The 23875-nt window shown below is 46.6% G+C and overlaps 1 protein-coding gene across 1 annotated transcript in view; it reads right to left on the bottom strand.

The window, feature by feature from the left end:
* The window catches only part of LOC139761734 (uncharacterized), a 54432-nt gene extending 40919 nt beyond the window's left edge, over positions 1 to 13513 (bottom strand). Inside the window, exon 1 of the mRNA XM_071686138.1 lies at positions 11844 to 13513. Coding sequence (XP_071542239.1) covers positions 11844 to 13498 — 1655 coding nt within the window. The 5' untranslated portion in view covers positions 13499 to 13513. The remainder of the gene's footprint in view (positions 1 to 11843) is intronic.
* Between the last annotated feature and the right edge of the window lie 10362 nt (positions 13514 to 23875).

The raw sequence follows: 23875 nt of genomic DNA, 5'->3' as shown, positions 1-23875 counted from the left end.
TAAACTTTCACGTTTCTGATCTCTACTGGAAACACAAACAATCTCGAAAGACCGTTGCATTTCTTTGCATTCCTTTGTTAAGAGTGGCAAGTGTGGGACAGTGAGAGAAAATAGGAATTAAGAGAAAAGTAGTTATAGGAAAGGGTACGAAAAGAAGATGAATAAGAAGAGAGGGAGTTAAGGGTATGAATATGAGAAGAAACATCACACAAGGTTGAGGAGTGGTACATATACACTGGACGAAGATGGACCATTCGCTGGCGAGTTCTTTGTCTGGTGAATCAGCAGGAAATGTTGAATTCCTCCTACTGATAGTAAGGAGCCTGTAACTAGGGCGAGGAAGGCAGGCTACACTACAATAACAAATGGGATTGCTCATCAAAGGAAACTGTTACTAGAGAGAACAGCGGTGAGGGGAAGATGAAGGGAGAAGTTAAGAAACATAAACGAAAGAACAATCAAAGTTTGGTCACTAGGCGTTACGTCAATGAATGAGAGAAGACTCACATGAGTGAGGCAGTTGTTAAGGCTCAAGGATAAAAAAAAAAAAACTGGGCACTGGAGAAATGCTCGACCGCGTCTGAAGACAAGAGAACAATCCTCTGTATAAGATGTGAGTATTCTTGTGCCCTGAGAGGTTTATAACGAACCATCTCTGGAGAAAATGAAGGCATGTACGCAGTGTGTGAACCACTGTTGAGTGAGGATCTCGCTGTGTCTGCGATGTTGCTTCTTTGGATTATTCAGAGCAAAGTGATGCTTTTCCACTATGTTTGTTTAAGTGTTAGAGTCATCTGTCAGTGGCACTACAGTGGCCATATGACCCTCTCAGCAACTGCCACTGTACCCATGAACCTCGTAATTTCATTTTGATCAAAAGTTCACAACATTGAAGGAATAATGTGAAAATATTTATCCAGAGCCTTCTTCCCTTCCTCCCCATCCTGGGGCATGAAAATGTCACCGTATCCTTAGCGATGTCTGGCGGTCTCTTCGTCACAGTGGTCGGATAACAAGCTGAGGTTTTCGTCCGTGGGGAGGGACGGAAAAGTAGCGAGCCCGGGAAATAGTGTCCTATAGACGCCCTGTATGGATATTCTAGACTGGGAAGTCTTGACGGGTTGTAAAGGATGAGAGTAATGCTTGAGGGAAGTCGCAGTAATCATGATGTCTGACTTCCCACGGGAGACACTCCTCGAGGGTCAGCATGCTTAGTGATAAAATCCTGGCAGTTGATTGAAAGCGATGTTGTGTGGTGGAGGTGCTACGGTGAGGGGGAAGTTGTGTAGTATGGGGATGACAGACTGTGTGTGTGTGTGTGTGTGTGTGTGTGTGTGTGTGTGTGTGTTTGTGTTGGTGGAGTACATGGAAAGGTGTGTGTAGTCTGGAGGAGCTGATGGGTTATCAGGATGGCATGTGAGCTGTGGGTGAGAGGGTGTTGTGTGTGGAGAATGAAACTGGTGATGGTGGTGATGGGTAAATGTGGTGGTGAGGAAAGAGCGTTGTGGTGAGGGACAGGTGTGGTGGAGTTACCGGTGGGGGATGAGTGTGGCGGAGTTACCGGTGGGGGATGAGTGTGGCGGAGTTACCGGTGGGGGATGAGTGTGGTGGAGTTGCCGGTGAGGAACGGGTGTGGTAGTGCTGTTGAGGACGGATGTGGTAGTAGTAGTAGTAGTGAGGGACAAATGAGTTGATGCTTTTAGTGAAGGACAGGTGTAGTGGTGGTGCGGTAGCGTGCAGTGGTATGGAACGCCTGTTGTGGTGGTTAGAAACGTCTGTGGTGGTGACTGACAGGTATAGTGGGAGACCAGGGAGGGTGTTGTGGAGAGGGGCGGATTTGGTGGCTAAGGGTGGGTGTGGTGGTGAGTGGCAGAGGGTTGTGGTGAGGGGTGAGTGTGGTGGTGAGGACATAAGGTTGTGGTGAGGGGTGGGTGTGGTGGTGAAGACAGTGGCTTGTGGTGAGGGGTGGGTGTGGTGGTGAGAACATAAGGTTGTGGTGAGGAGCGGGTGTGGTGGTGAAGACAGTGGGCTGTGGTGAGGGGTGGGTGTGGTGGTGAAGACAGTGGGTTGTGGTGAGGGGTGGGTGTGGTGGTGAAGACAGTAGGCTGTGGTGAGGGGTGGGTGTGGTGGTGAAGACAGTGGGTTGTGGTGAGGAGCGGGTGTGGTGGTGAGGACAGAGGGTTGTGGTGAGGGGTGGGTGTGGTGGTGAAGACAGTGGGCTGTGGTGAGGGGTGGGTGTGGTGGTGAAGACAGTGGGCTGTGGTGAGGGGTGGGTGTGGTGGTGAAGACAGTGGGTTGTGGTGAGGGGTGGGTGTGGTGGTGAAGACAGTGGGTTGTGGTGAGGGGTGGGTGTGGTGGTGAAGACAGTGGGTTGTGGTGAGGGGTGGGTGTGGTGGTGAAGACAGTGGGTTGTGGTGAGGAGCGGGTGTGGTGGTGAGGACAGAGGGTTGTGGTGAGGGGTGGGTGTGGTGGTGAGGACAGAGGGTTGTGGTGAGGAGCGGGTGTGGTGGTGAGGACAGAGGGTTGTGGTGAGGGGTGGGTGTGGTGGTGAGGACAGAGGGTTGTGGTGAGGGGTGGGTGTGGTGGTGAGGACAGAGGGTTGTGGTGAGGAGCGGGTGTGGTGGTGAGGACAGAGGGTTGTGGTGAAGGGTGGGTGTGGTGGTGAGGACAGAGGGTTGTGGTGAGTGGTGGGTATGGTGGTGAGGACAGAGGGTTGTGGTGAGTGGTGGGTGTGGTGGTGAGTAGCGAGCGTGGTGGAAATGCTTTGATGAATGGCTCAGCTCGGGTGGTGGGGTCTGGTCAGTGTCTGCGATGGTGACCGTCGTCACTGACGGCGAGGGTTGGGCATCAGCTGAGCGTGTCCCTACGACACCCACACCCCGGGTCATAGTACCGGTCACACACAGAGAGAGAGGGTTACTAAAAGGGATACTTTTGTAAGAGTTACGTCAGACGTATCCTTGTCCAATTACGTCTCATCAAAGTCTCTCGCTGGGGCTATCGTATGACGGTTTCGCCAATGTATAGAGGCTGGTGTCGAATGACCACGGGCAACATCACTCATCTCCATGCCACCCGCATCACACATGTCACACTGGACGCAGGACACGACTCATCATCTTACGATATATTTATGTCTAGAAAGACGAGACTGGCGATCAGCTGGGTCTCCCTACAAGTTGCTTTATAACAATCTTTCAGAAAAAATGCAACAAATCTTTTGGGCCAAAGACATGATGAACTTAACACACGGAGATCCATCTGTCATAGTAACATCATGCAAGACCCGAATATATGTATTATGTTCGCCATTTCCCGCAATAGCGAGGTAGCGTTAAGACAGAGGAATGAGCCTTAGAGGGAATATCCTCACTTGGCCGCCTTCTCTGCTCCTTCTTTTGGAAAATTGTGTATACACATTTCATCCATGACAATGCTCTACCTTACGTACTTAGCAAGTATCCTAGTAATGTCTATTTCAATATGTTGCCTACTAGATATCCTGTTAGATAATGAAATAACTCTGTCTTACTATGTAACTTTTTACGTGATTCAGCCACCAAGACCCAGTCCCTAGACCTGATACGCATTCTTCAGCCTCTTTTACGCCACCGCCAAGAGGATGAGCCAAAGGGTGTAGCTAAGTCTCATTCTTGAGGCAAAAAATCACATCCTACACAGTCCCGTGGACGATCAGTCCAGCTGCTGTGAGGAGATGCTGGACATCAAACTGTTCTCGAAGAGATGAAATCAAAGATGGAGGATTGTGTGACTCCATGACAAGAGAGATGTAGGATAGTCATACGGGAGGGTACTAGAGGCAAAGAACACTTCCAGAACAACCCATGTCGTCCATAATAACAACACCGTCTCTTCAGCGCGGAACCTGAAGACACCTGTGGTAACCCGTAGTGTCGTATAGACTTGGTCTGGAAGAGGTGATCAGTAAATGTGAACATGTGATCAGAACTCACGCAGAGGCGGTTCACACCCCACTAGCCGCCAGACCTGCCGCTGGGCGTACGTTCTAAATATCGCACAGTTTATTCAACTTCATCAAAGCAAAAAGAACTCAGAAGAAGCACAGTGGTTGGCCTCAGCGTAGCTCAGTGTCGCTCAGTGTTGGTTCTGTGTCAGATTTCACGGCCAGGAGGGGGGAATGCAGCTGACCCTCAGCCTCCACACTTGATCAAGATGCCGCTGATCAGTCTGTTACTATGATCATTCTACCACAACCACTACCACCACCTCCACCACCACCACAACTACCACCACCACTACAACTACCACCACCACAACCACCACCACAACTACCACCACCACAACCACTACCACAGCTACCACCACCACAACCACGACCACAACTACCACCACCACCCTCACAACTACCACCATCACAACTACCACTCATTAGCAGCCACTCACCATGACGAGCCAATCATGAGGGTCCAGCCACCTTACCATGATTATCCACACATGACTAGCCAACCATGACGACCAGTTAATGACAGTACGACCATGGCGACCCAACCGTAAACCCTAACAACCCTTTCAGTGCAATTTAATAAAAAAAAATTTGATGCATATATAATGATCATATCAGCGGTGAACATTAGTTCTTCGATGGATGTAAACACAGAAGAACCAGAGGCCAGAGCATGAAATTAATCAAGAAACTTGTTTGGAAGAAGATGGATAGAGCAATCATAATAGTGTCGCCTTAGAGGAAAAAGTGAAATGAATAAGTGATATATACTGTGAATGGTGACAGTGTATAAGAATGATAGAAAACGTTTTAATACGAGAGTAAGAATAGTTCCAGAGATGATGTCCCTCTCAAAAGACTATCCATAAAACGTAAAACGTTCCATCTAATCAAACTGAATAATGAATTCAAGTTGCACAATCAGTTTCCTTTGTCGTAGGGAAGGACATTAGAAAGATAAGCGAGGACTTGATGGCTAAACACTTGCTCATCAGCTTGAAGCCCCGACCATCATCCTCGACTACTGATCTGCAGAAATGGAGATAATATCGTAAAGCAGAAGACTCCTCTCCACCCACTACACTGGATAGAAAGAGTAGATTACGGAAGAAGGTTCCTCCTCTCCCACCACTGTAGACGGAGACAGCATAGTAAAGCAGAAGGCTTCTTCTCCAAAGCAGAAGGTTTCTGCCTACCCATCACTATAGACAGAGACAGTACAGTAAAGCAGAAGGCTTCTCCCTACCCATCACTATAGACAGAGACAGTACAGTAAAGCAGAAGGTTTCTCCCTACCCATTAATATAGACAGAGACAGTACAGTAAAGCAGAAGGCTTCTCCCTACCCATCACTATAGACAGAGACAGTACAGTAAAGCAGAAGGCTTCTCCCTACCCATCACTATAGACAGAGACAGTACAGTAAAGCAGAAGGCTTCTCCCTACCCATCACTATAGACAGAGACAGTACAGTAAAGCAGAAGGCTTCTCCTTACCCATCACTATAGACAGAGACAGTACAGTAAAGCAGAAGGCTTCTCCCTACCCATCACTATAGACAGAGACAGTACAGTAAAGCAGAAGGCTCCTCCCTACCCATCACTATAGACAGAGACAGTACAGTAAAGCAGAAGGCTTCTCCCTACCCATCACTATAGACAGAGACAGTACAGTAAAGCAGAAGGCTCCTCCCGTAAACAACCACCACTCCCTCCGGGAGCTGTACCGGAGCGGCCTCTACCATGACAGTGGCACCAAGGTCGAGGGAGGGAGGATGGCTGGAGAAAAGGGAACAAAAAAGGGGTGTTAAGGGTCGGTGTTACAGCATCTGGCCTCCTCAGGCCCGACACCACACACGGTTGTAAACTTGACCCTCGCATCTCACACTTCGCCTAACATACGGTGATAATTAACTCTCACAGTAAATATACTTTTCTAATAAAAAGAGAAATCGACAATCGACACCTTTATCATTCATGAACATCAAAGAGACATTCATTTATTTGATTTTGAATAGAATTTCTCTTCATCTTTATATGAACGATAAGAAAAGAAGCTTCCTTACTAAAGATATCATGGTCCTCCTGCTGGCGTGTTGGGCCGCAAGACCCGTGTCTCTCCGTCATCGTCTAACACACAATGTTATTTACATCTGGGTTGTACCATCAACACCCTCTGTCCACACTGTCTCACGGATAATCTGACGTTTTGTTAACCTCACGAGAGAGTAACAGTTGTAGTCGGGGATGTAACCAGGCTACACTCTCCACAGGACGCACTGACCAGATTGTTAATATCACCTGAACCTTAGCGGTTAGTTGACTGTGCACCCCATACTCATCCTGTGAGCGGTAGTGCAAGAGGATTATTACGAAGGTCGTCATCGAAGTGTTTCAGCGTTGGAATTATGGACAGCGATCACACGGGACAATACTCCTTGCAATTTCCGCCCTCACCAAGCACTCTGCTGTGGTGAGTCTAAGGGCAGGTCACCTGCCTGGCTCAGCAGATAACGCTGCAACCCACCATTAACATGGGCGTTAGGGGTAGGAAGAGAGGTAGCTTGCCATAGAAGGAGACTAAAAAGGGAGGGAGCGAAAGGCTGGAAATCCTCCCCTCTCGTTTTAAATTTTCCAAAAGAAGGAACAGAGAAGGGGGCCCAAGTGAGGATATTCCTTCTAAGGCCCAGGCCTCTCTTCTTAACGCTATCTCGCTAATGCGGGATATGGCGAATATGTATGAAAAAATATGTGTGTGTATATAAAGAGAGAGAGAGAGAGAGAGAGAGAGAGAGAGAGAGAGAGAGAGAGAGAGAGAGAGGACACGCAGGACCCAAGATCGAGTGGCAGAGAGAAGCAGGAGTGTGAGAGGTGGGCGGGGCAGCACAAGGAGGGTCTTGAGGTGGGTAGCTCCTCCCTCACACATACGAGCCACCCTCACGTCCGCACTCCCCTGATGGCCTGTGCCGACCCTCCCTGCTGGCTTGTGCCGACCCTCCCTGCCGGTTTGTGCCGGCCCTCCCTGCTGGCTTGTGCCGACCCTCCCTGCCAGTTTGTGCCGGCCCTCCCTGCTGGCTTGTGCCGACCCTCCCTTCTGGCTTGTGCCGACCCTCCCTGCCGGTTTGTGCCGACCCCCCCTGTCGCTTTGTGCCGGCCCTCTCTGCTGGCCTGTACCGACCCTGCCTCCCTAACAACCATTCAAACAGTTCTTCCACAAGGGTGGGGGGTCGAAGCTGTGCTTAAAAATATCACTCATTCTGCTGGAGCTACAAGAGTAACTGAAAAAATGATAATCCGTAGTGTATGAGATGTTACCTAATACTTTATTTATTCAAGTGTACATAGACAAAGCTTTTCTGTGTTGGAACTAAAGACGTCACTGACGAGAACAGTACGTCCATAGGAATTATACAGGGATAGGGGTAAAGAATCGTATCATAAATGCTGAACAGCTTTTCGGTATAATCTGTAAAGTTATCTTGTCACTCATGGAGTATCTTTCAAACGTTTTTATGAAGACCGTATTAAGACGACACAATGTTCCTATTCCCCTGGAGATTATGTTTGATTGTTAAGCCCTATGTTAAGCTCTAAGTCTCTAAAGATCTTAACTACACTCCAAAATTCAGTTAATCTCTTAAGAATCGTTCAGTTCAGAGAATTTCGACATCAAGGATCATCGCATGCTTCCAGGGCCTGCCTCCAGTAGACTAAGTACAGACTATAATTATAATCATTGGCATTTCCATCAACTGATATCTTCACTATGCATCATCACTTCTCTACATCTGTCACATTCCATCGGTAACAACATCTTCACTATGGAAAAAAAAATATCTCATGTTTTGGGTCACAATCCACAGTCGGCAACATCTTCACTATGGAAAAGAATATCTCTACATCTTTTGGGTCATAACTTAGTTAAATGTTCACCACAGAACGATAAAACTTGTACAATGATTCATTACTTCCAGATACTGACATCTTCACTACATGTTTATAACATAACTACAGACGTATACGAACCATCATCATACCAAAACATAACCAAAGACTTGTACAATCATTATCATATTCCCAAGATTCAAATTGCGTCTGATAAACATGGTAGGTCGATCGAAGTCCCCAACTATATCCACTACAATAGTACTATTGCTACTACAACCCCAGCCACGTCATCTACAATAGTTCTATTGCTACAACAACCCCAGCCACATCATCTACAATAGTTCATCATTACCTTCAGCGTCATAACTGCTCCTTTTTTTCATAGATGTCAGCTTTATCTTAACTTTCAGCATCAAAGCTGTGCATGCCTTCATATCTCTCAATCTCAGTGCTACTCCTATCTTCACAATTTTTAGCTTCAATTCTGCTTATATCTTGACAACTATCAACTTCAATACGATTGCATTCTTACGCTAATGCAAACTTCTTTGCCCCTACTGCTATCTTCACTACTGTCACCTTCAACCACTGCTACCTTAACTATTTCTATATTGGTTTTCACCCAAGGGAAGACTTTCCTCTATTTATCTTCACTACCGTCACCTTCAACCACTGCTACCTTAACTATTTCTATATTGGTTTTCACCCAAGGGAAGATTTTCCTAATTTCATCTTCACTACTGTCACCTTCAACCACTGCTACCTTAACTATTTCTATATTGGTTTTCACCCAAGGGAAGATTTTCCTCTATTCATCTTCACTACTGTCACCTTCAACCACTGCTACCTTAACTATTTCTATGTTGGCTGTCACCCAAGGGAAGACTTTCCTCTATTTATCTTCACTACCGTCACCTTCAACCACTGCTACCCTAACTATTTCTATATTGGTTTTCACCCAAGGAAAGATTTTCCTCTATTCATCTTCACTACTGTCACCTTCAACCACTGCTACCTTAACTATTTCTATATTGGTTTCACCCAAGGGAAGACATTCCAATATTTTCATTTTTTTCTATTCCATGATCATCATCAATTCTAATTTTCTGAAACACAGCGTTTTCCACTGGAAACAAGAACAGATGCCTTTAACCTGACTCGTTTGGATCAGGTCAAACACATATTTACTACATTTCGTGGCCTTTCAGCTGGCCTATACTGCTTAGCTAATGGTCTGAGATTTCGTAGGTATAGTGAATATAATCTGTGACATGACAATGAACATGACAGATTTTTTGATTCTTAATGTTTGCCGTAGGAGTGGCTAATGTGCACTCAAATGCAATCCAGCCTGTGGGCGGTGGAGCAAGAGAGGACACGGAATACAGAAAAGGATATCATTATCTCACTTATACAGTCGTCTGATGTGTGTATCATGTTTACTATTTTCCGTGTGGATTTAGTACATTTAATCCAACAAGGCGCATTTCATATTCATTCTTAGTAAGTTGCATATATCATATTCATTCTGGCGAAAATGCAAGATAACATCGAGAAGCAAAGCACACAGACAGCGGATATGAATATGGCCGATCCTCTTGCGCAATAGCCTTTTGTACCCAGTGCCAGACAGCCACAGGGTGTACGCCTTTTGCGGGTGATAGGATGTTAGATGTTATGGCAAGGGGTGGAAGAATCATTTCCAGTGAGTATGAACATAAGAATTGAAAGGCCTTATAGCATCTGTTACCTATTTTCCCCCAGAATTTTAAAGGAGATGTCGATCAACATCGCTCAAGGTTGGACAAGCCAAATGGATTACTTATTAGAACAAAACTTCGACAAACACCAGCAGTTTGAATGGGCGATTCATCCACATGATCAGAAATGTGGCACTTTCGTAAGATTCAGTATATCTTCCGAACATAAGGTCCTCTGTGCGCAAACATACGCGTTGAGAAGCTTCTGCCAAGATGAAAGTGACGGAGAATTTGAGGTGTATCTAACAAGAGATGGCGAAAAGATGGGTTCGGTGTTGTTATAGATAATAGGTGAGCATGGAACCACCGTCACAACTCGTCCTTCTGAGGATGTGAAACAAACGTGGGTCGCTACACCATCAACCAGTGGCTTGTAGCAACCACAGGAGGAACCTCAGGAACCACAACTGGACCCACGGAAGGAGGAGGATCCACATAGCGATGAGCCGGAAATGAAGAAACAGCGGAGGGAGAAGGTACGAGATGCGGGACCTCATGGAGCTGAAACAAGAAAACTTTCTGAAAAGCAGACATCCAGAAATGCAAAGGTTGGACAAAACCCCTGGGAAGCATTACCTCTTCATCTCTTCCTAGCATAGATAAGTTTCGTGGTAACGTTATTAGTGTGGCTGGCGCTTATCTCCCTGAAGGACAACATGACGTTCATGATTGTCGTGCAAAGCTGTATAATAGTATCTATCCTCCTTAGGGACCTCTGCCACAGGCTACTGTAATGGCTGTCAGATTTAAAAGTAAGTTCTAAAGTGGTAATGATCGCTCTGGGATATGTCAGTATTATGATAGCGGCAGCATTTCTTCCCTGGAGAAGCATAAAGCTGGAGGATATACAATGCATGATCAACCTCATGTTAACTGAAATGATGATTCTGGTACCAAAAGACTTATACGTGGAATTCTTGCCGATAAAGAAGGGAAAGTTGAAAAGCAGTCGGCGACCTAGTGTGAAACTTAGGGTCTTCCTCGCCTTTATCGTTGTAATATGTACATGTATGGCTGTGTACCTGCTGACTGACACACACCCACAGACCTTGTCACCTTCAGTCAATGAAACTATAGGGACTCCATCTGACAAAGCTGTCAATGTGACTAACACGACAGTCACTGGGTCAAGCAACGTTCCAGCCCAGGAGATTGGTGTTGTGTTTGTCCCTGAAAATGAAACGCACTGGACCATGGAATTGTTGCAAGATCTAAACTCTTCCCGTCAATAAATTGAGAGAGTTAAAGAACTAATTCAAGATATGGAGAGAATGTATGAGGACCTTAGGAGGCTCACCACCCGAGATCTTACAAAAGAACTTCCTCAACATCCTCTTAGAGACAGTATACCTTGTTGAGATAACTGTCATCGTGACTGAGACGAGAATTGAGCTATCCAGCCTCCCTCTCACGGTAGGTTGATGATCAACAACGGCAAAAGCTGCTAGGAAAACCTAGACTTGCCATCCCCTGAACTTTATCGTCATACTCTATATTCTTATATATATACAGATGTACATATTCATCCTTGCTTGGCTCCATCCATTCTCTGCACCAGCCAGGAAATAGACGGCTTTCATCTTCCGCAAAGCTTTCACTACCTCTTCTCTGTTTACTAAACCATTCTCCCTGATCCTCTCACTTCGCACACCACCTCGACCAAAACACCCTATATCTCCCACTCTATCATCTAACACATTCAACAAACCTTCAAAATACTCACTCCATCTCCTTCTCACTTCACTACTTGCTATTACCTCCCCATTAGCCCCCTTCACCGATTTTCCCATTTGTTCTCTTGTCTTACCTTCTTCAAAGCATCTTTTTTTATTCTCCCTAATATTTAATGATACTCTCTCACCCCAACTCTCATTTGTCCTCTTTTTCACCTCTTCCCTACGTGTCGTAGATGGCGACTATAAGTGGAGAGAGCGAGGGGATGGAATTCCTCCCCACCCATTTTGAATTTTCCAAAAAGGGAACAGAGAAGGAGGCCAAGTGAGGATATTTCTTCTAAGGCTCAGCGCTCTGATCTTAACGCTACCTCTCTAACGTACACACACACACACACACACACACACACACACACCCGCGCGCGCGTTTATTGAACAAGAGAACTACCCACCTCATCCTGACCCGAGTTCAGTAAGTTTAACGACCTCGTTGAGGCTGTAACACATTCAACTGGTAACGTAGCGTACGATCACTTACCCTAACATTGCAATCCCCGCCACAGCGACGGTGACCAGGAGAATACGTTGGTTCAACACCACGTCGCTCTTGATCTGCATCACAGCGTCGCTAAGCTCCTCTAGGTCTTGTGATACCTCAGTCGCCACAGTCTTCCTCTCCATGGGCACCTCGAGCACGGGCGACACCTTGGGTGGTATGACCGGGTCCTCCTCGTACGTGGTGGCGTGTTGGGTGTGAGGCGGCGCTGTGGTCGCCGTCGCCAACGTCGGGAAGGGCTGTCTGCGGGTCGGAGGCTGCATCGCGGTGACAGCAGGACTCGCCGCCACCGCCTCTTGCTTCGGCAGTAGCTCGGCTTCCTCCTCGATCAGTGGCTGGTTTTGGTGGGCTGAGATATGGGCTGGCTGAGAGGGCGTGGTGGTGGGGAGGGGCATGGTGGGGTCGGGAGCCGACACATGCTCCGTGATGGGCTCGGGTACTGCCCCAGCCGTAGGAGAGACAGCCACGTCCTCTTCGGCAGGAGGATTATGATCTTTCTTCCTGTGAATCTTCTTGGGCTTGCGAGTTTTCTTGTTCTTTCTTCTTTCACTTCTTTTCGCGTGTTCGATCTTTTCTATTTCTTCTTTTTCATCCGACACCTCTTCTTCCACTGGACGTTCGTCCTCCAGTGGCTGTCCCTCCTCTACTGTTTGTTCTGACTCCAGTGGGTGCTCCTCTTCCACTGGATATTCCTCTTCCACTGGATATTCCTCTTCCACTGGATATTCCTCTTCCACTGGACTTTCCTCTAGCTCTGGTTTTTCTTTTTCAATTGATATCTCCTCTTCCACCTGCGGTTCTTCTTCCATTGAGCTCTCCTTTTCTACTGGGTGTTCCACTGGGTTCTCTTCCTCCACTGGCCGTTCCACTGGGCCTTCCTCTTCCGCTAGGTTCCCTTCTTCCGCTGGCTGTTTTACTGGTCCCTCCTCTACCACTGCCTGTATCTGATCCTCTGGCTCTTCCGTGTACAGGAAGTACCTGTCCCCAACGGTTTCAGTAATGAACTGGACGAGGCTGTGTTCCTGGACACACTGAAACTCTCGGTTGTTCTTAGTATGACAGAGGCACAGGTCATTACACCAGTGAACCTGGGTTTCCATTTCCCAATTATTCCTCTCCAGCCTCCTGACCATTTTTTCTGAGAAGCCCAGAAGGTTGTACAACTGTTTGCGATCGAAGCACTGCACCTCCACTTGGGTCTTGGCGCGACACACACACAGGGTGTTACACCAGAACAGCTCATTCAACACACTCGTACCGGGCTCTGCTAAAACACCCACCAGGCACCAGGCAGCAACCACTTGCAAAATCCTCCACATCTTGCGAATAAGAACACGGAAAGTGTTTTTCCACTCACTATATCGAGGAAGAACACAGGCGGTCAGTGTACTGACGGTGTGGTGCGCGCGTGCGCGGGAACGTAGACTAGGTCTTGAGCCCCGGAGGGGACAGTTCGTGGGCACTGGGTTGGTGGCTTGCACACTACTGGGTGAGGAGGAGGGAGGGAGGCCCAGCGATGCGTGTACCACCGGCTGCCTAGGCTCTTGGGGCGACACTCCCTCAGTTCTCCTCAAGAAGGTCACGGGCACTCTCGCTGCCAGGGGTCGTTGCCGTACACAATTATTCCACCGGGTCATCCACACTACACTCTACATTTCAGTTCATTCTTTCCCATCTGTGGTTTCTTTGAGACGAATTGATGCGCATCGCGTTACTCATTGCTACTGACGTCAGTGTGCCAAGTAACCGAAAGGAACTCGATAAAATTTATAGAATATATACTACACCTCCGTATGCAAACACCATCATGAATGTATTCCGATATCAACAACAAAGAAGTGGAAATCCTTTACCTCCATATTCCAGCGGTCGTTTCTCTTGTGAAGGTTGACACTGGGTGTTCCGGCGTTCTCTGCCATCCGTGTAGGACGACGGGTCAAGAACTTCCAGCCTTCTCAAGCCATTCAATAACAGAGGTCGGGTTATGAACGTCGTAGTAGTAGAAGCGACCTCAGACACACCCTCTCTCTATGGCACGTAACACGAGAAGTTGTTAACTCTTTGCCCGTCTTAAAGGCCGTCTACTGTCCATCACTCTACCACTAGGGACGTGCGAGGATCATCATTATACTAATCATAACTAGAGACGTGTACGGCCCTTTGTTATACCAAAGATATCTAATGACGTGTGAGCATCGTCATGATCCTTACCGTCCTTGAGGAAGTATAGTGGGCATCATAACACAAGAAATGATTAAGGAAGGTGTTAGGACCATCATTATACCAAACAGAAATGAGGGCGTGTACGAACATCATTGAATGAAAGTAACTAAGGATGTATAGGGATTTAATATTACACTAAACACAACTAAGAACGTGAGGACCGTCACTGCACTAAACAAAGGCTCCAAAATGCGAACTGAGATCGAGAGATCTGACTCAAGAAGCAAGCACTCGCCTTAATCTCTCTCTCTCTCTCTCTCTCTCTCTCTCTCTCTCTCTCTCTCTCTCTCTCTCTCTCTCTCTCTCTCTCTCTCTACCCTTCTTCTTCTTCTTCTTCTACCTTTCAGTATAACACTGTGGTAATGATCTATCGCGCCACAGACCAACCCAGTGGTCGTCTTCCCTGAGACTGTGTAAGGTCAGTAAACACACCTTATCATAAACCTATGCTGTCGTTACAGCTTGTGTGAGATGACGCTTCACTACACAGATCCTTCAAGACTGCCTAGGCCACCCTTACCTTCACATCATAGCAACATCTATTAAGATATCTATCAACGATTCTAACTCATGCGGATTCGATACCGAAAGTGCCGTGTGTGTGTGTGTGTGTGTGTGTGTGTGTGTGTGTGCGTGTGTGTGTGTGTGTGTGTGTGTGTGTGTGTGTGTGTGTGTGTGTGTAAGTATACCCTGGGTATTTACCTTCTGTGATAGTGTCCTATTGTTCTGTTCTCACACACAGTGAGCCAATTATACCGTGGTGGGGGGTGGTTATGAGGCTACACAACGGAGGGTCTGAACCCCCGCGTGAATCATTCTCCCTCATGAATGAGAGGCTTCGTAGTCTGGCTGCGGGTCCAGCTCTCCTCGCTTCCCGGACGCCACGCCGGGAGGAGTTTGCACAAGGATAAATCCTTCACTCCCTGCAGGAGACGTGGCTTGATGAGATGTGTTAACGATATGGTAGGGTGAGGGTGGGTCTGTCTGAGTACGTGACCCACACGAGCGTAGTGCTCTCTCTCTCTCTCTCTCTCTCTCTCTCTCTCTCTCTCTCTCTCTCTCTCTCTCTCTCTCTCTCTCTCTCTCTCTCTCTCTCTCTCTCTCTCTCTCTCTCTATGTTCAGGTAAAGAATCTTTAAGCTCGCACTAGAGCGACGTCTGTTCTCCCACTTGGCATCGGAAAGCAGGACAATTCTTATTCTCCCTATGTCCCTGACGTGTCCCAGTCAATCATCATCTGACCCTCTTCCATGGTGTTCCTTCAGTGCTCAGGCTAATCACGTCCATCGGGCGAAACCACAGGTCAAGAAAAATGAATAGATAGATAAATGAATAACTTTTTGTATGATGTAGGCAACCATTTGGCTGAAAATACACACAGCTGAGGCGTTACAGATGATGCAGAATCGTGGTCACGTGTATGTTCATCTTATTCAACTAATATCCAGTGTTTTCTCGTTTCAGGCAACGAGTTCACTTTCGTGTCGTATTCAGTAATCTGAAAATCTCATACACACTTCGCTATGCTCCTTCCCTCTGTTCAGTAACACACTCCCGTGGTCAAGGCAGAGCACCTAGACGCCCCTATCGAACACTTGCTATCTTGTGGAACTCTTCTCGTCCTCGCTGCTGTACTCTCACTGTGGTCAAGATGAATGTCTGGTACTTGGTCATTCACGAGAGTGTCAGCGATATGTCTGACTTGACCAATGATAGCATCAAACTGGAGTAAACCATGCTTGCCCGGGTTGAGTTGGGTTTGCTTTAAGGAGTTTTAGTTTACCACGATCTAGTTGAGGAGAGGCTTGTGGGATTTCCTTTTATTATTTCTCTATGGGTCTGTTTTTGTTTCGTCAGTTTGTTTTGAAGTTTGTTTTTCGTTTGGAATTGGTTTTAAGGTGAGGTTAGTTGTTTTGATAACAAGGGAGATTAACATGATACAATCCTGCGTCTTCTTAAGCATCGGGTCGTAAAGATGGGCGATACCTGCCATCCGAGTTGTCAAATGATATCCATCAAGACCCGCCTGCAGGCACAGAGGAAGGACTTACTTGATGGGGCGTCACTGAGGAGGACGTCGCGGGTCCTTGGTGCTGGTGTATCATGCCACCCTGCTGAGGGGGTGAAGTGAGGACGCGTCTGCGTGGGGACCTAACGAGCCATCACTTTAGGGGAAGCTTCGGACATCCTCATAGGAGTCATGTTTTGTACATTCCTGTTGACCAAATCTCCACCTGTGTGGTGGCTCAGCTCACCTCAAGACAGGGAAGGCGTTGCTGATGGCTGCTTGATTACTCCCATCCAAACGAGTCCAGATGATTCAGCAGCAACCATGCCCATTGAACAATACCTTCTGTGTCTACCATGACTCAATCTAGCTTTTTTTTTTTTTTTTCGTTTGCTCCGTATGGGTTTGCGAATCACAGAGGCTCGCCTGTCGCCTGCGTCCTTTGGGGGAAATAAGATATAATCTTATGTTTACGAGAGGCATTTGATCCGCCGACTCGAACGAAGAGGCGATGTATCCACGAGACTTTCTGAAAGCTTGGGAGAGGAGAAGGAAGAGAGTGAAGACCACCACTCCAACTGTATAGATCACACTCGAGCACAGGACCATGACATGGTGGTCCACATGCCTGACACACGCGGACCATCCCAAGAACGTCAACACCAATTTGGCTGAAAAATAGTGACAGCTTTGATCCTGACGTAATTCCTTAAATCCCTTGGTCACAGGATGAGGTGCTAGTACCCCAACTGCTGTTCCTACACAGACGAAAGACACCAGATTGCCATATACCCTCCGGCTCAACAGTGCCAGGAAAAGGGGCTCCACCCCACCGTACATCCTCCCTATACCTCGCCTCCCAGGTCGTAGGTGGGGAAAGAAATCTAATCCTTAATTTCCTTCCCTCAGAACCGGCCCTACAGTCCTAAGATGAGAGGAGGCCGAGCGTCCCCAGTTTAGTTTTTGTCTCCATCAGCTGTTGATTTACTGTGGCGGCCATGTTCATCTTGCCAGCGGCGCAAAAGAGTTACAAAAGGTCTTTGTTGGTCAGATCCTAGTGGCCTGATGATTATAACATTAGATATCACAAAGTTGGTTTATCACATAAGATTATAGTCGCTTCATAAATTTATTCACAAGATGCCACAAATGGAAGCAGAGTCAAGATTTCAATAATTTCATTATTAACAAAAAGGATGTTGTACTATCTCTTCTAAAGTTTGTTTAGAACTATCTCTTAAATCCACAAGTTTTCTTGTATATCAAGACAAGATGCTGTAGTGTGCGTTCATATCTCTGCCCACACACAGCACAACTTTTACCATATTACCTTTACTAAACTAAGACGCCAGTTGTGCTTGTAACCTCATCTTAATCTAGCGGCGACAGCATCATGTTGTCTACTGACCTTGTTACTCTTTCCATACATGTGTGTTTGATATATGTTATTGCGTTGGAAAATAGGTATGCCAGAGTCAACGGCACTCTTCTGTTTACTTCATGTGAACGCTTTAGTTCGTCTTTCATCGTAGTTTTAAAACTTTTATTTGATAACCCATAAGTGAGTTCGAGGATCTCCTTATTTAGTACAAGTTGGGCTAAATCATAAGCTGTGCCATTTTCAGTGAGACCTGTGTGAGTCGGAAGCCACAAAAGTTTGACTTGAATCACTGACGAGAGGTCCTGCTACGTCTGTCATTGGCTTCAGAAACAACCATGTTACACTCTGCTCTCAGAATACTGAAGGCAAGTAGTGAGGACGGAGAATCAGAGATGATCATACAGGCTTTGGATGTAGTATCAGCAAGCTCATGAGCTATGGGAAAACTTAGTAAGGTTGATGCTCATTTGTTTATAGCAACATGCTTCTCGAGTCTATTACTATTAGGCTGAGTTACAGTGACAGCACTTCCAACCCCCGTCGTGGCAGAGTTGAGAGAACCGTCAGTAAAGACACTGATTTCATACTGTTTTCAAACTGGAGTTTCTGTATGTGTTGAAGATTCATTGATTTTGGCAGAATGTTGAAGGTGGAGAGAGTGTATAATCTGTTTCTCAAGTGAATAAGCAGGTATAGTGATGAGAAAGATACTCATCTGCCTGGATAACAGGGACAGCTGTTGCTTCCCTAACATATACACTTGGCGCAGTCCAGATTTGGTCACGTATGTGGCTATTATTTGGATCCACTCACCATTCACTTGTTGTTGTTGACGTATGTGCCTTAACAATTCTGTGGAAAGAACTTCATCTGGATCACCAAGCAGAAGCTTCATCCTTATCATGAGTGTTGTGTCCTCAGTGATTCATATACCTAGATCTTGCCAAACGTTTTTCTCGTCCCTAACCTAGACGAGACCGCCAAATGAATTTGCAAGTTCATTCGGAATGATTTAACGAGAATATATTTTCCTCACACTGACTAAGGTGTTACATAAAAAGTGCTCATCACACGAGAGATTCTTGGTGGCCAGTTTTGCTTGATAGAAAGCGAATGAACCCACGAATGAAAGGAGAATGTCATAGAGGAATAACGGTATATATATATATATATATATATATATATATATATATATATATATATATATATATATATATATATATATATATGTATATATATATATATATATTTTTTTTTATTTTGCTTTGTCGCTGTCTCCCGCGTTTGCGAGGTAGCGCAAGGAAACAGACGAAAGAAATGGCCCAACCCACCCCCATACACATGTACATACATACACGTCCACACACGCAAATATACATACCCATACATCTCAATGTACACATATATATACACACACAGACACATACATATATACACATGCACACAATTCACACTGGCTGCCTTTATTCATTCCCATCGCCACCTCGCCACACATGGAATAACATCCTCCTCCCCCCCTCATGTGTGCGAGGTAGCGCTAGGAAAAGACAACAAAGGCCCCATATATATGTATATATATATATATATATATTTTTTTTTATTTTGCTTTGTCGCTGTCTCCCGCGTTTGCGAGGTAGCGCAAGGAAACAGACGAAAGAAATGGCCCAACCCACCCCCATACACATGTACATACATACACGTCCACACACGCAAATATACATACCCATACATCTCAATGTACACATATATATACACACACAGACACATACATATATACACATGCACACAATTCACACTGGCTGCCTTTATTCATTCCCATCGCCACCTCGCCACACATGGAATAACATCCTCCTCCCCCCCTCATGTGTGCGAGGTAGCGCTAGGAAAAGACAACAAAGGCCCCATTCGTTCACACTCAGTCTCTAGCTGTCATGCAATAATGCCCGAAACCACAGCTCCCTTTCCACATCCAGGCCCCACAGAACTTTCCATGGTTTACCCCGGACGCTTCACATGCCCTGATTCAATCCATTGACAGCACGTCGACCCCGGTATGCCACATCGATCCATTCACTCTAATCCTTTCCCGCCTTTCACCCTCCTGCATGTTCAGGCCCCGATCACTCAAAATCTTTTTCACTCCATCTTTCCACCTCTAATTTGGTCTCCCACTTCTCGTTCCCTCCACCTCCGACACATATATCCTCTTGGTCAATCTTTCCTCACTCATTCTCTCCATGTGCCCAAACCATTTCAAGACACCCTCTTCCGCTCTCTCAACCACACATTCTTCAAGGCTCCCAGGATTTTCGCCCCCTTCCCCGCCCTATGATTCACTTCCGCTTCCATGGTTCCATCCGCTGCCAGATCCACTCCCAGATATCTAAAACACTTTACTTTCTCCAGTTTCTCTCCATTCAAACTTACCTCCCAATTGACTTGATCCTCAACCGTACTGTACCTAATAACCTTGCTCTTATTCACATTCACTCTTAACTTTCTTCTTTCACACACTTTTCCAAACTCAGTCACCAGCTTCTGCAGTTTCTCACATGAATCAGCCACCAGCGCTGTATCATCAACGAACAACAACTGACTCACTTCCCAAGCTCTCTCATCCCCAACAGACTTCAAACTTGCCCCTCTTTCCAGAACTCTTGCGTTCACCTCCCTAACAACCACATCCATAAACAAATTAAACAACCATGGAGACATCACACACCCCTACCGCAAACCTACATTCACTGAGAACCAATCACTTTCCTCTCTTCCTACACGTACACATGCCTTACATCCTCGATAAAAACTTTTCACTGCTTCTAACAACTTACCTCCCACACCGTATATTCTTAATACCTTCCACAGAGCATCTCTATCAACTCTATCATATGCCTTCTCCAGATCCATAAATGCTACATACAAATCCATTTGCTTTTCTAAGTATTTCTCACATACATTCTTCAAAGCAAACACCTGATCCACACATCCTCTACCACTTCTGAAACCACACTGCTCTTCCCCAGTCTGATGCTCTGTACATATATATATATATATATATATATATTTTTTTTTTCTTTGTCGCTGTCTCCCGCGTTTGCGAGGTAGCGCAAGGAAACAGACGAAAGAAATGGCCCATCCCACCCCCATACACATGTATATACATACGTCCACACACGCAAATATACATACCTACACAGCTTTCCATGGTTTACCCCAGACGCTTCACATGCCTTGATTCAATCCACTGACAGCACGTCAACCTATACCACATCGCTCCAATTCACTCTATTCCTTGCCCTCCTTTCACCCTCCTGCATGTTCAGGCCCCGATCACACAAAATCTTTTTCACTCCATCTTTCCACCTCCAATTTGGTCTCCCTCTTCTCCTCGTTCCCTCCACCTCCGACACATATATCCTCTTGGTCAATCTTTCCTCACTCATTCTCTCCATGTGCCCAAACCATTTCAAAACACCCTCTTCTGCTCTCTCAACCACGCTCTTTTTATTTCCACACATCTCTCTTACCCTTACGTTACTTACTCGATCAAACCACCTCACACCACACATTGTCCTCAAACATCTCATTTCCAGCACATCCATCCTCCTGCGCACAACTCTATCCATAGCCCACGCCTCGCAACCATACAACATTGTTGGAACCACTATTCCTTCAAACATACCCATTTTTGCTTTCCGAGATAATGTTCTCGACTTCCACACATTCTTCAAGGCCCCCAGAATTTTCGCCCCCTCCCCCACCCTATGATCCACTTCCGCTTCCATGGTTCCATCCGCTGCCAGATCCACTCCCAGATATCTAAAACACTTCACTTCCTCCAGTTTTTCTCCATTCAAACTCACCTCCCAATTGACTTGACCCTCAACCCTACTGTACCTAATAACCTTGCTCTTATTCACATATATATATATATATATATATATATATATATATATATATATATATATATATATATATATATATATATATAGTACAACCATGTACTCGTGCCCGCGCCATCACCGCGGACTGTGTAACTCCCACAAACATAACATGGCACCAAAAGGAAGGATTGTGAATGAATAGTTTGATGGTATCGGTATAATAATATCAAAAAGATTATGTTAGTGTATACTTCCAGCAGGCAGTAAAACACTACACTAAATGACCAGGCATTATTTTTCTAAGATCGCTAACAGGCAAATAGTAACTTTTAACAAAAACGTTAAAACCACCACAACATTAGACCTAAATGTAGCAATATATGAAGAAAAATATCAATAACGACAAATCAAATGATACTTTCTGGATCTTCAGTGTATATACAGATGGGGTGTGGCTGGCGTCCAGACGCCGGCACTTCACCAACACACGATGACCTCAGATAGTATGTTTGGAAATGGTTTCAGAAATGGTCATCTCCATTATATACTGGCCCATACTTTCACTCCAGAGTACTAGTTACACACTCGGGCGCTTTTCAACTCTCGTCTTTCATGTATTTGCTGGCGAAGTCTTCCTCCTGGCACCAAAGAAGATATTGGTAAATTTCTGGATCCTTTAATAATCCTAGTCTGCTGCTTGCGTTCATACTCACATTAGCGTGCATTGCGTTAATAGCCCTCTGCACATTTAGCTCAGTACCACTCACGGTGATAACTGAGGATTGGTCCTCTTTTCGAGAAAAGACACTCTAACGTTGTACTAGTCCCGTAGAAAGGTGGCATTTTGTCCCTGTGGTCCGATGAGATATGCAATGAATCGCCTGGGTATACTGGTAACAGTGACAGAGCGAATCCTATCACTTGCTGCTGCCTTACTATCCCACAGACCTGCCTAACGTCCCTGGGAGGGTCTCTCATGGACAAGGTTGGTGTCACCTGAAGCAGTCTCGCTGTAACGTAGCCTGTGGGCCCGGGCCTTGGCCGCGGCCTGGGCTTCAGCTGCAGCCTTGGCTTCGGCTGCAGCCTTGGCTTCAGCTGCAGCCTTGGCTTCAGCAGCAGCCTTGGCTTCAGCTGCAGCCTTGGCTTCAGCTACAGCCTTGGCTTCAGCTGCAGCCTTGGCTTCGGCTGCAGCCTTGGCTTCAGCTGCAGCTTTGGCTTCAGCTGCAGCCTTGGCTTCGGCTGCAGCCTTGGCTTCAGCTGCAGCTTTGGCTTCAGCTGCTGCCTTGGCTTCGGCTGCAGCCTTGGCTTCAGCTGCTGCCTTGGCTTCGGCAGCAGCCTTGGCTTCAGCTGCAATTTTGGCTTCAGCTGCTGCCTTGGCTTCGGCAGCAGCCTTGGCTTCAGCTGCTGCCTTGGCTTCGGCAGCAGCCTTGGCTTCAGCTGCAGCCTTGGCTTCAGCGGCAACATTGGCTTCAGCAGCAGCCTTGGCTTCAGCAGCAGCCCTGGCTTCGGCAGCCAGCCTGGCTTTGGCGGCAGCTCTCGCTTCAGCTGCAGCCTTGCCTTCGAAGGCAGCGTTGGCTTCTGAAGCAGCCCTGGCTACGGCGGCAAACCTGGCTTCGGCGGCAGCAATGGCTACGGCGGCAAACCTCTTTTCAGCGGCAGTCTTGGCTTCGGCGGCGGCCTTGGCTTCGGCGGCGGCCTTGGCTTCAGCAGCAGCCTTGGCTTCAGCAGCAGCCTTAGCTTCGACGGCCACCTTGGCTTCAGCAGCAGCCTTGGCTTCAGCTGCAGCCTTGGCTTCGACGGCAGCGTTGGCTTCAGCGGCACCTCTGACTACGGCGGCAAACCTGGCATCGGCAGCAGCCTTGGTCTTCCCGGCGCCCTTACCCTTCCCGACAGCCTTGCCCTTCCCGCCTGCCAAAGCCCTTGTCCTGACCTCTTCTCCGGCTGCTTTAACGTGGGCCCTTACAATGGCATATGCCAGATAAACTATTAGTCCTCCAAGGGTCGTCAGCAATATCGTTACGACGGGAACGTATCTCCTCAGAACGCCTCTCAAACGAATGAGGTAGCTAGGGCGCTTCGGTATTGTAATGGCCTCACTGATGAGGTTAACTATGTTCTTTACTTTGAAGAACACACTCAAGAATGGTCTTAAAACGGGGATATCACTCTGGCCAGTATCTACTGGCAGGAGGAGCAATGGTTCAGGCTCAAACACTCCCAAAAGAGGTATTGTGACAGAATTTATCTATCTGTGTCGCTCTTGAAGGAAAATCACCAGTCTCTCCTCTCCCATATTCACCAGAATGTTGACCAGTTCTATGAACACTGTTATGATTGCACCAGCCACTGCCAGCAACATCATTTTTTTCAACATGATTGACACACTTTATTTGAAATTGAGATGCATCTCACATCTCAGTCTACTTTAATATTTCACATGACGACAACAAAAAACAGTACCCTTTGAATGTTCTTCTTCCTTAGCGATATATGTATACTACCCGCATTGGTCTTATAGT

This window comes from Panulirus ornatus, chromosome 41 (genome assembly GCF_036320965.1).
Source record: "Panulirus ornatus isolate Po-2019 chromosome 41, ASM3632096v1, whole genome shotgun sequence".
NCBI lineage: Eukaryota > Metazoa > Arthropoda > Malacostraca > Decapoda > Palinuridae > Panulirus > Panulirus ornatus.
This window is presented reverse-complemented; position numbering and strand designations above follow the sequence as displayed.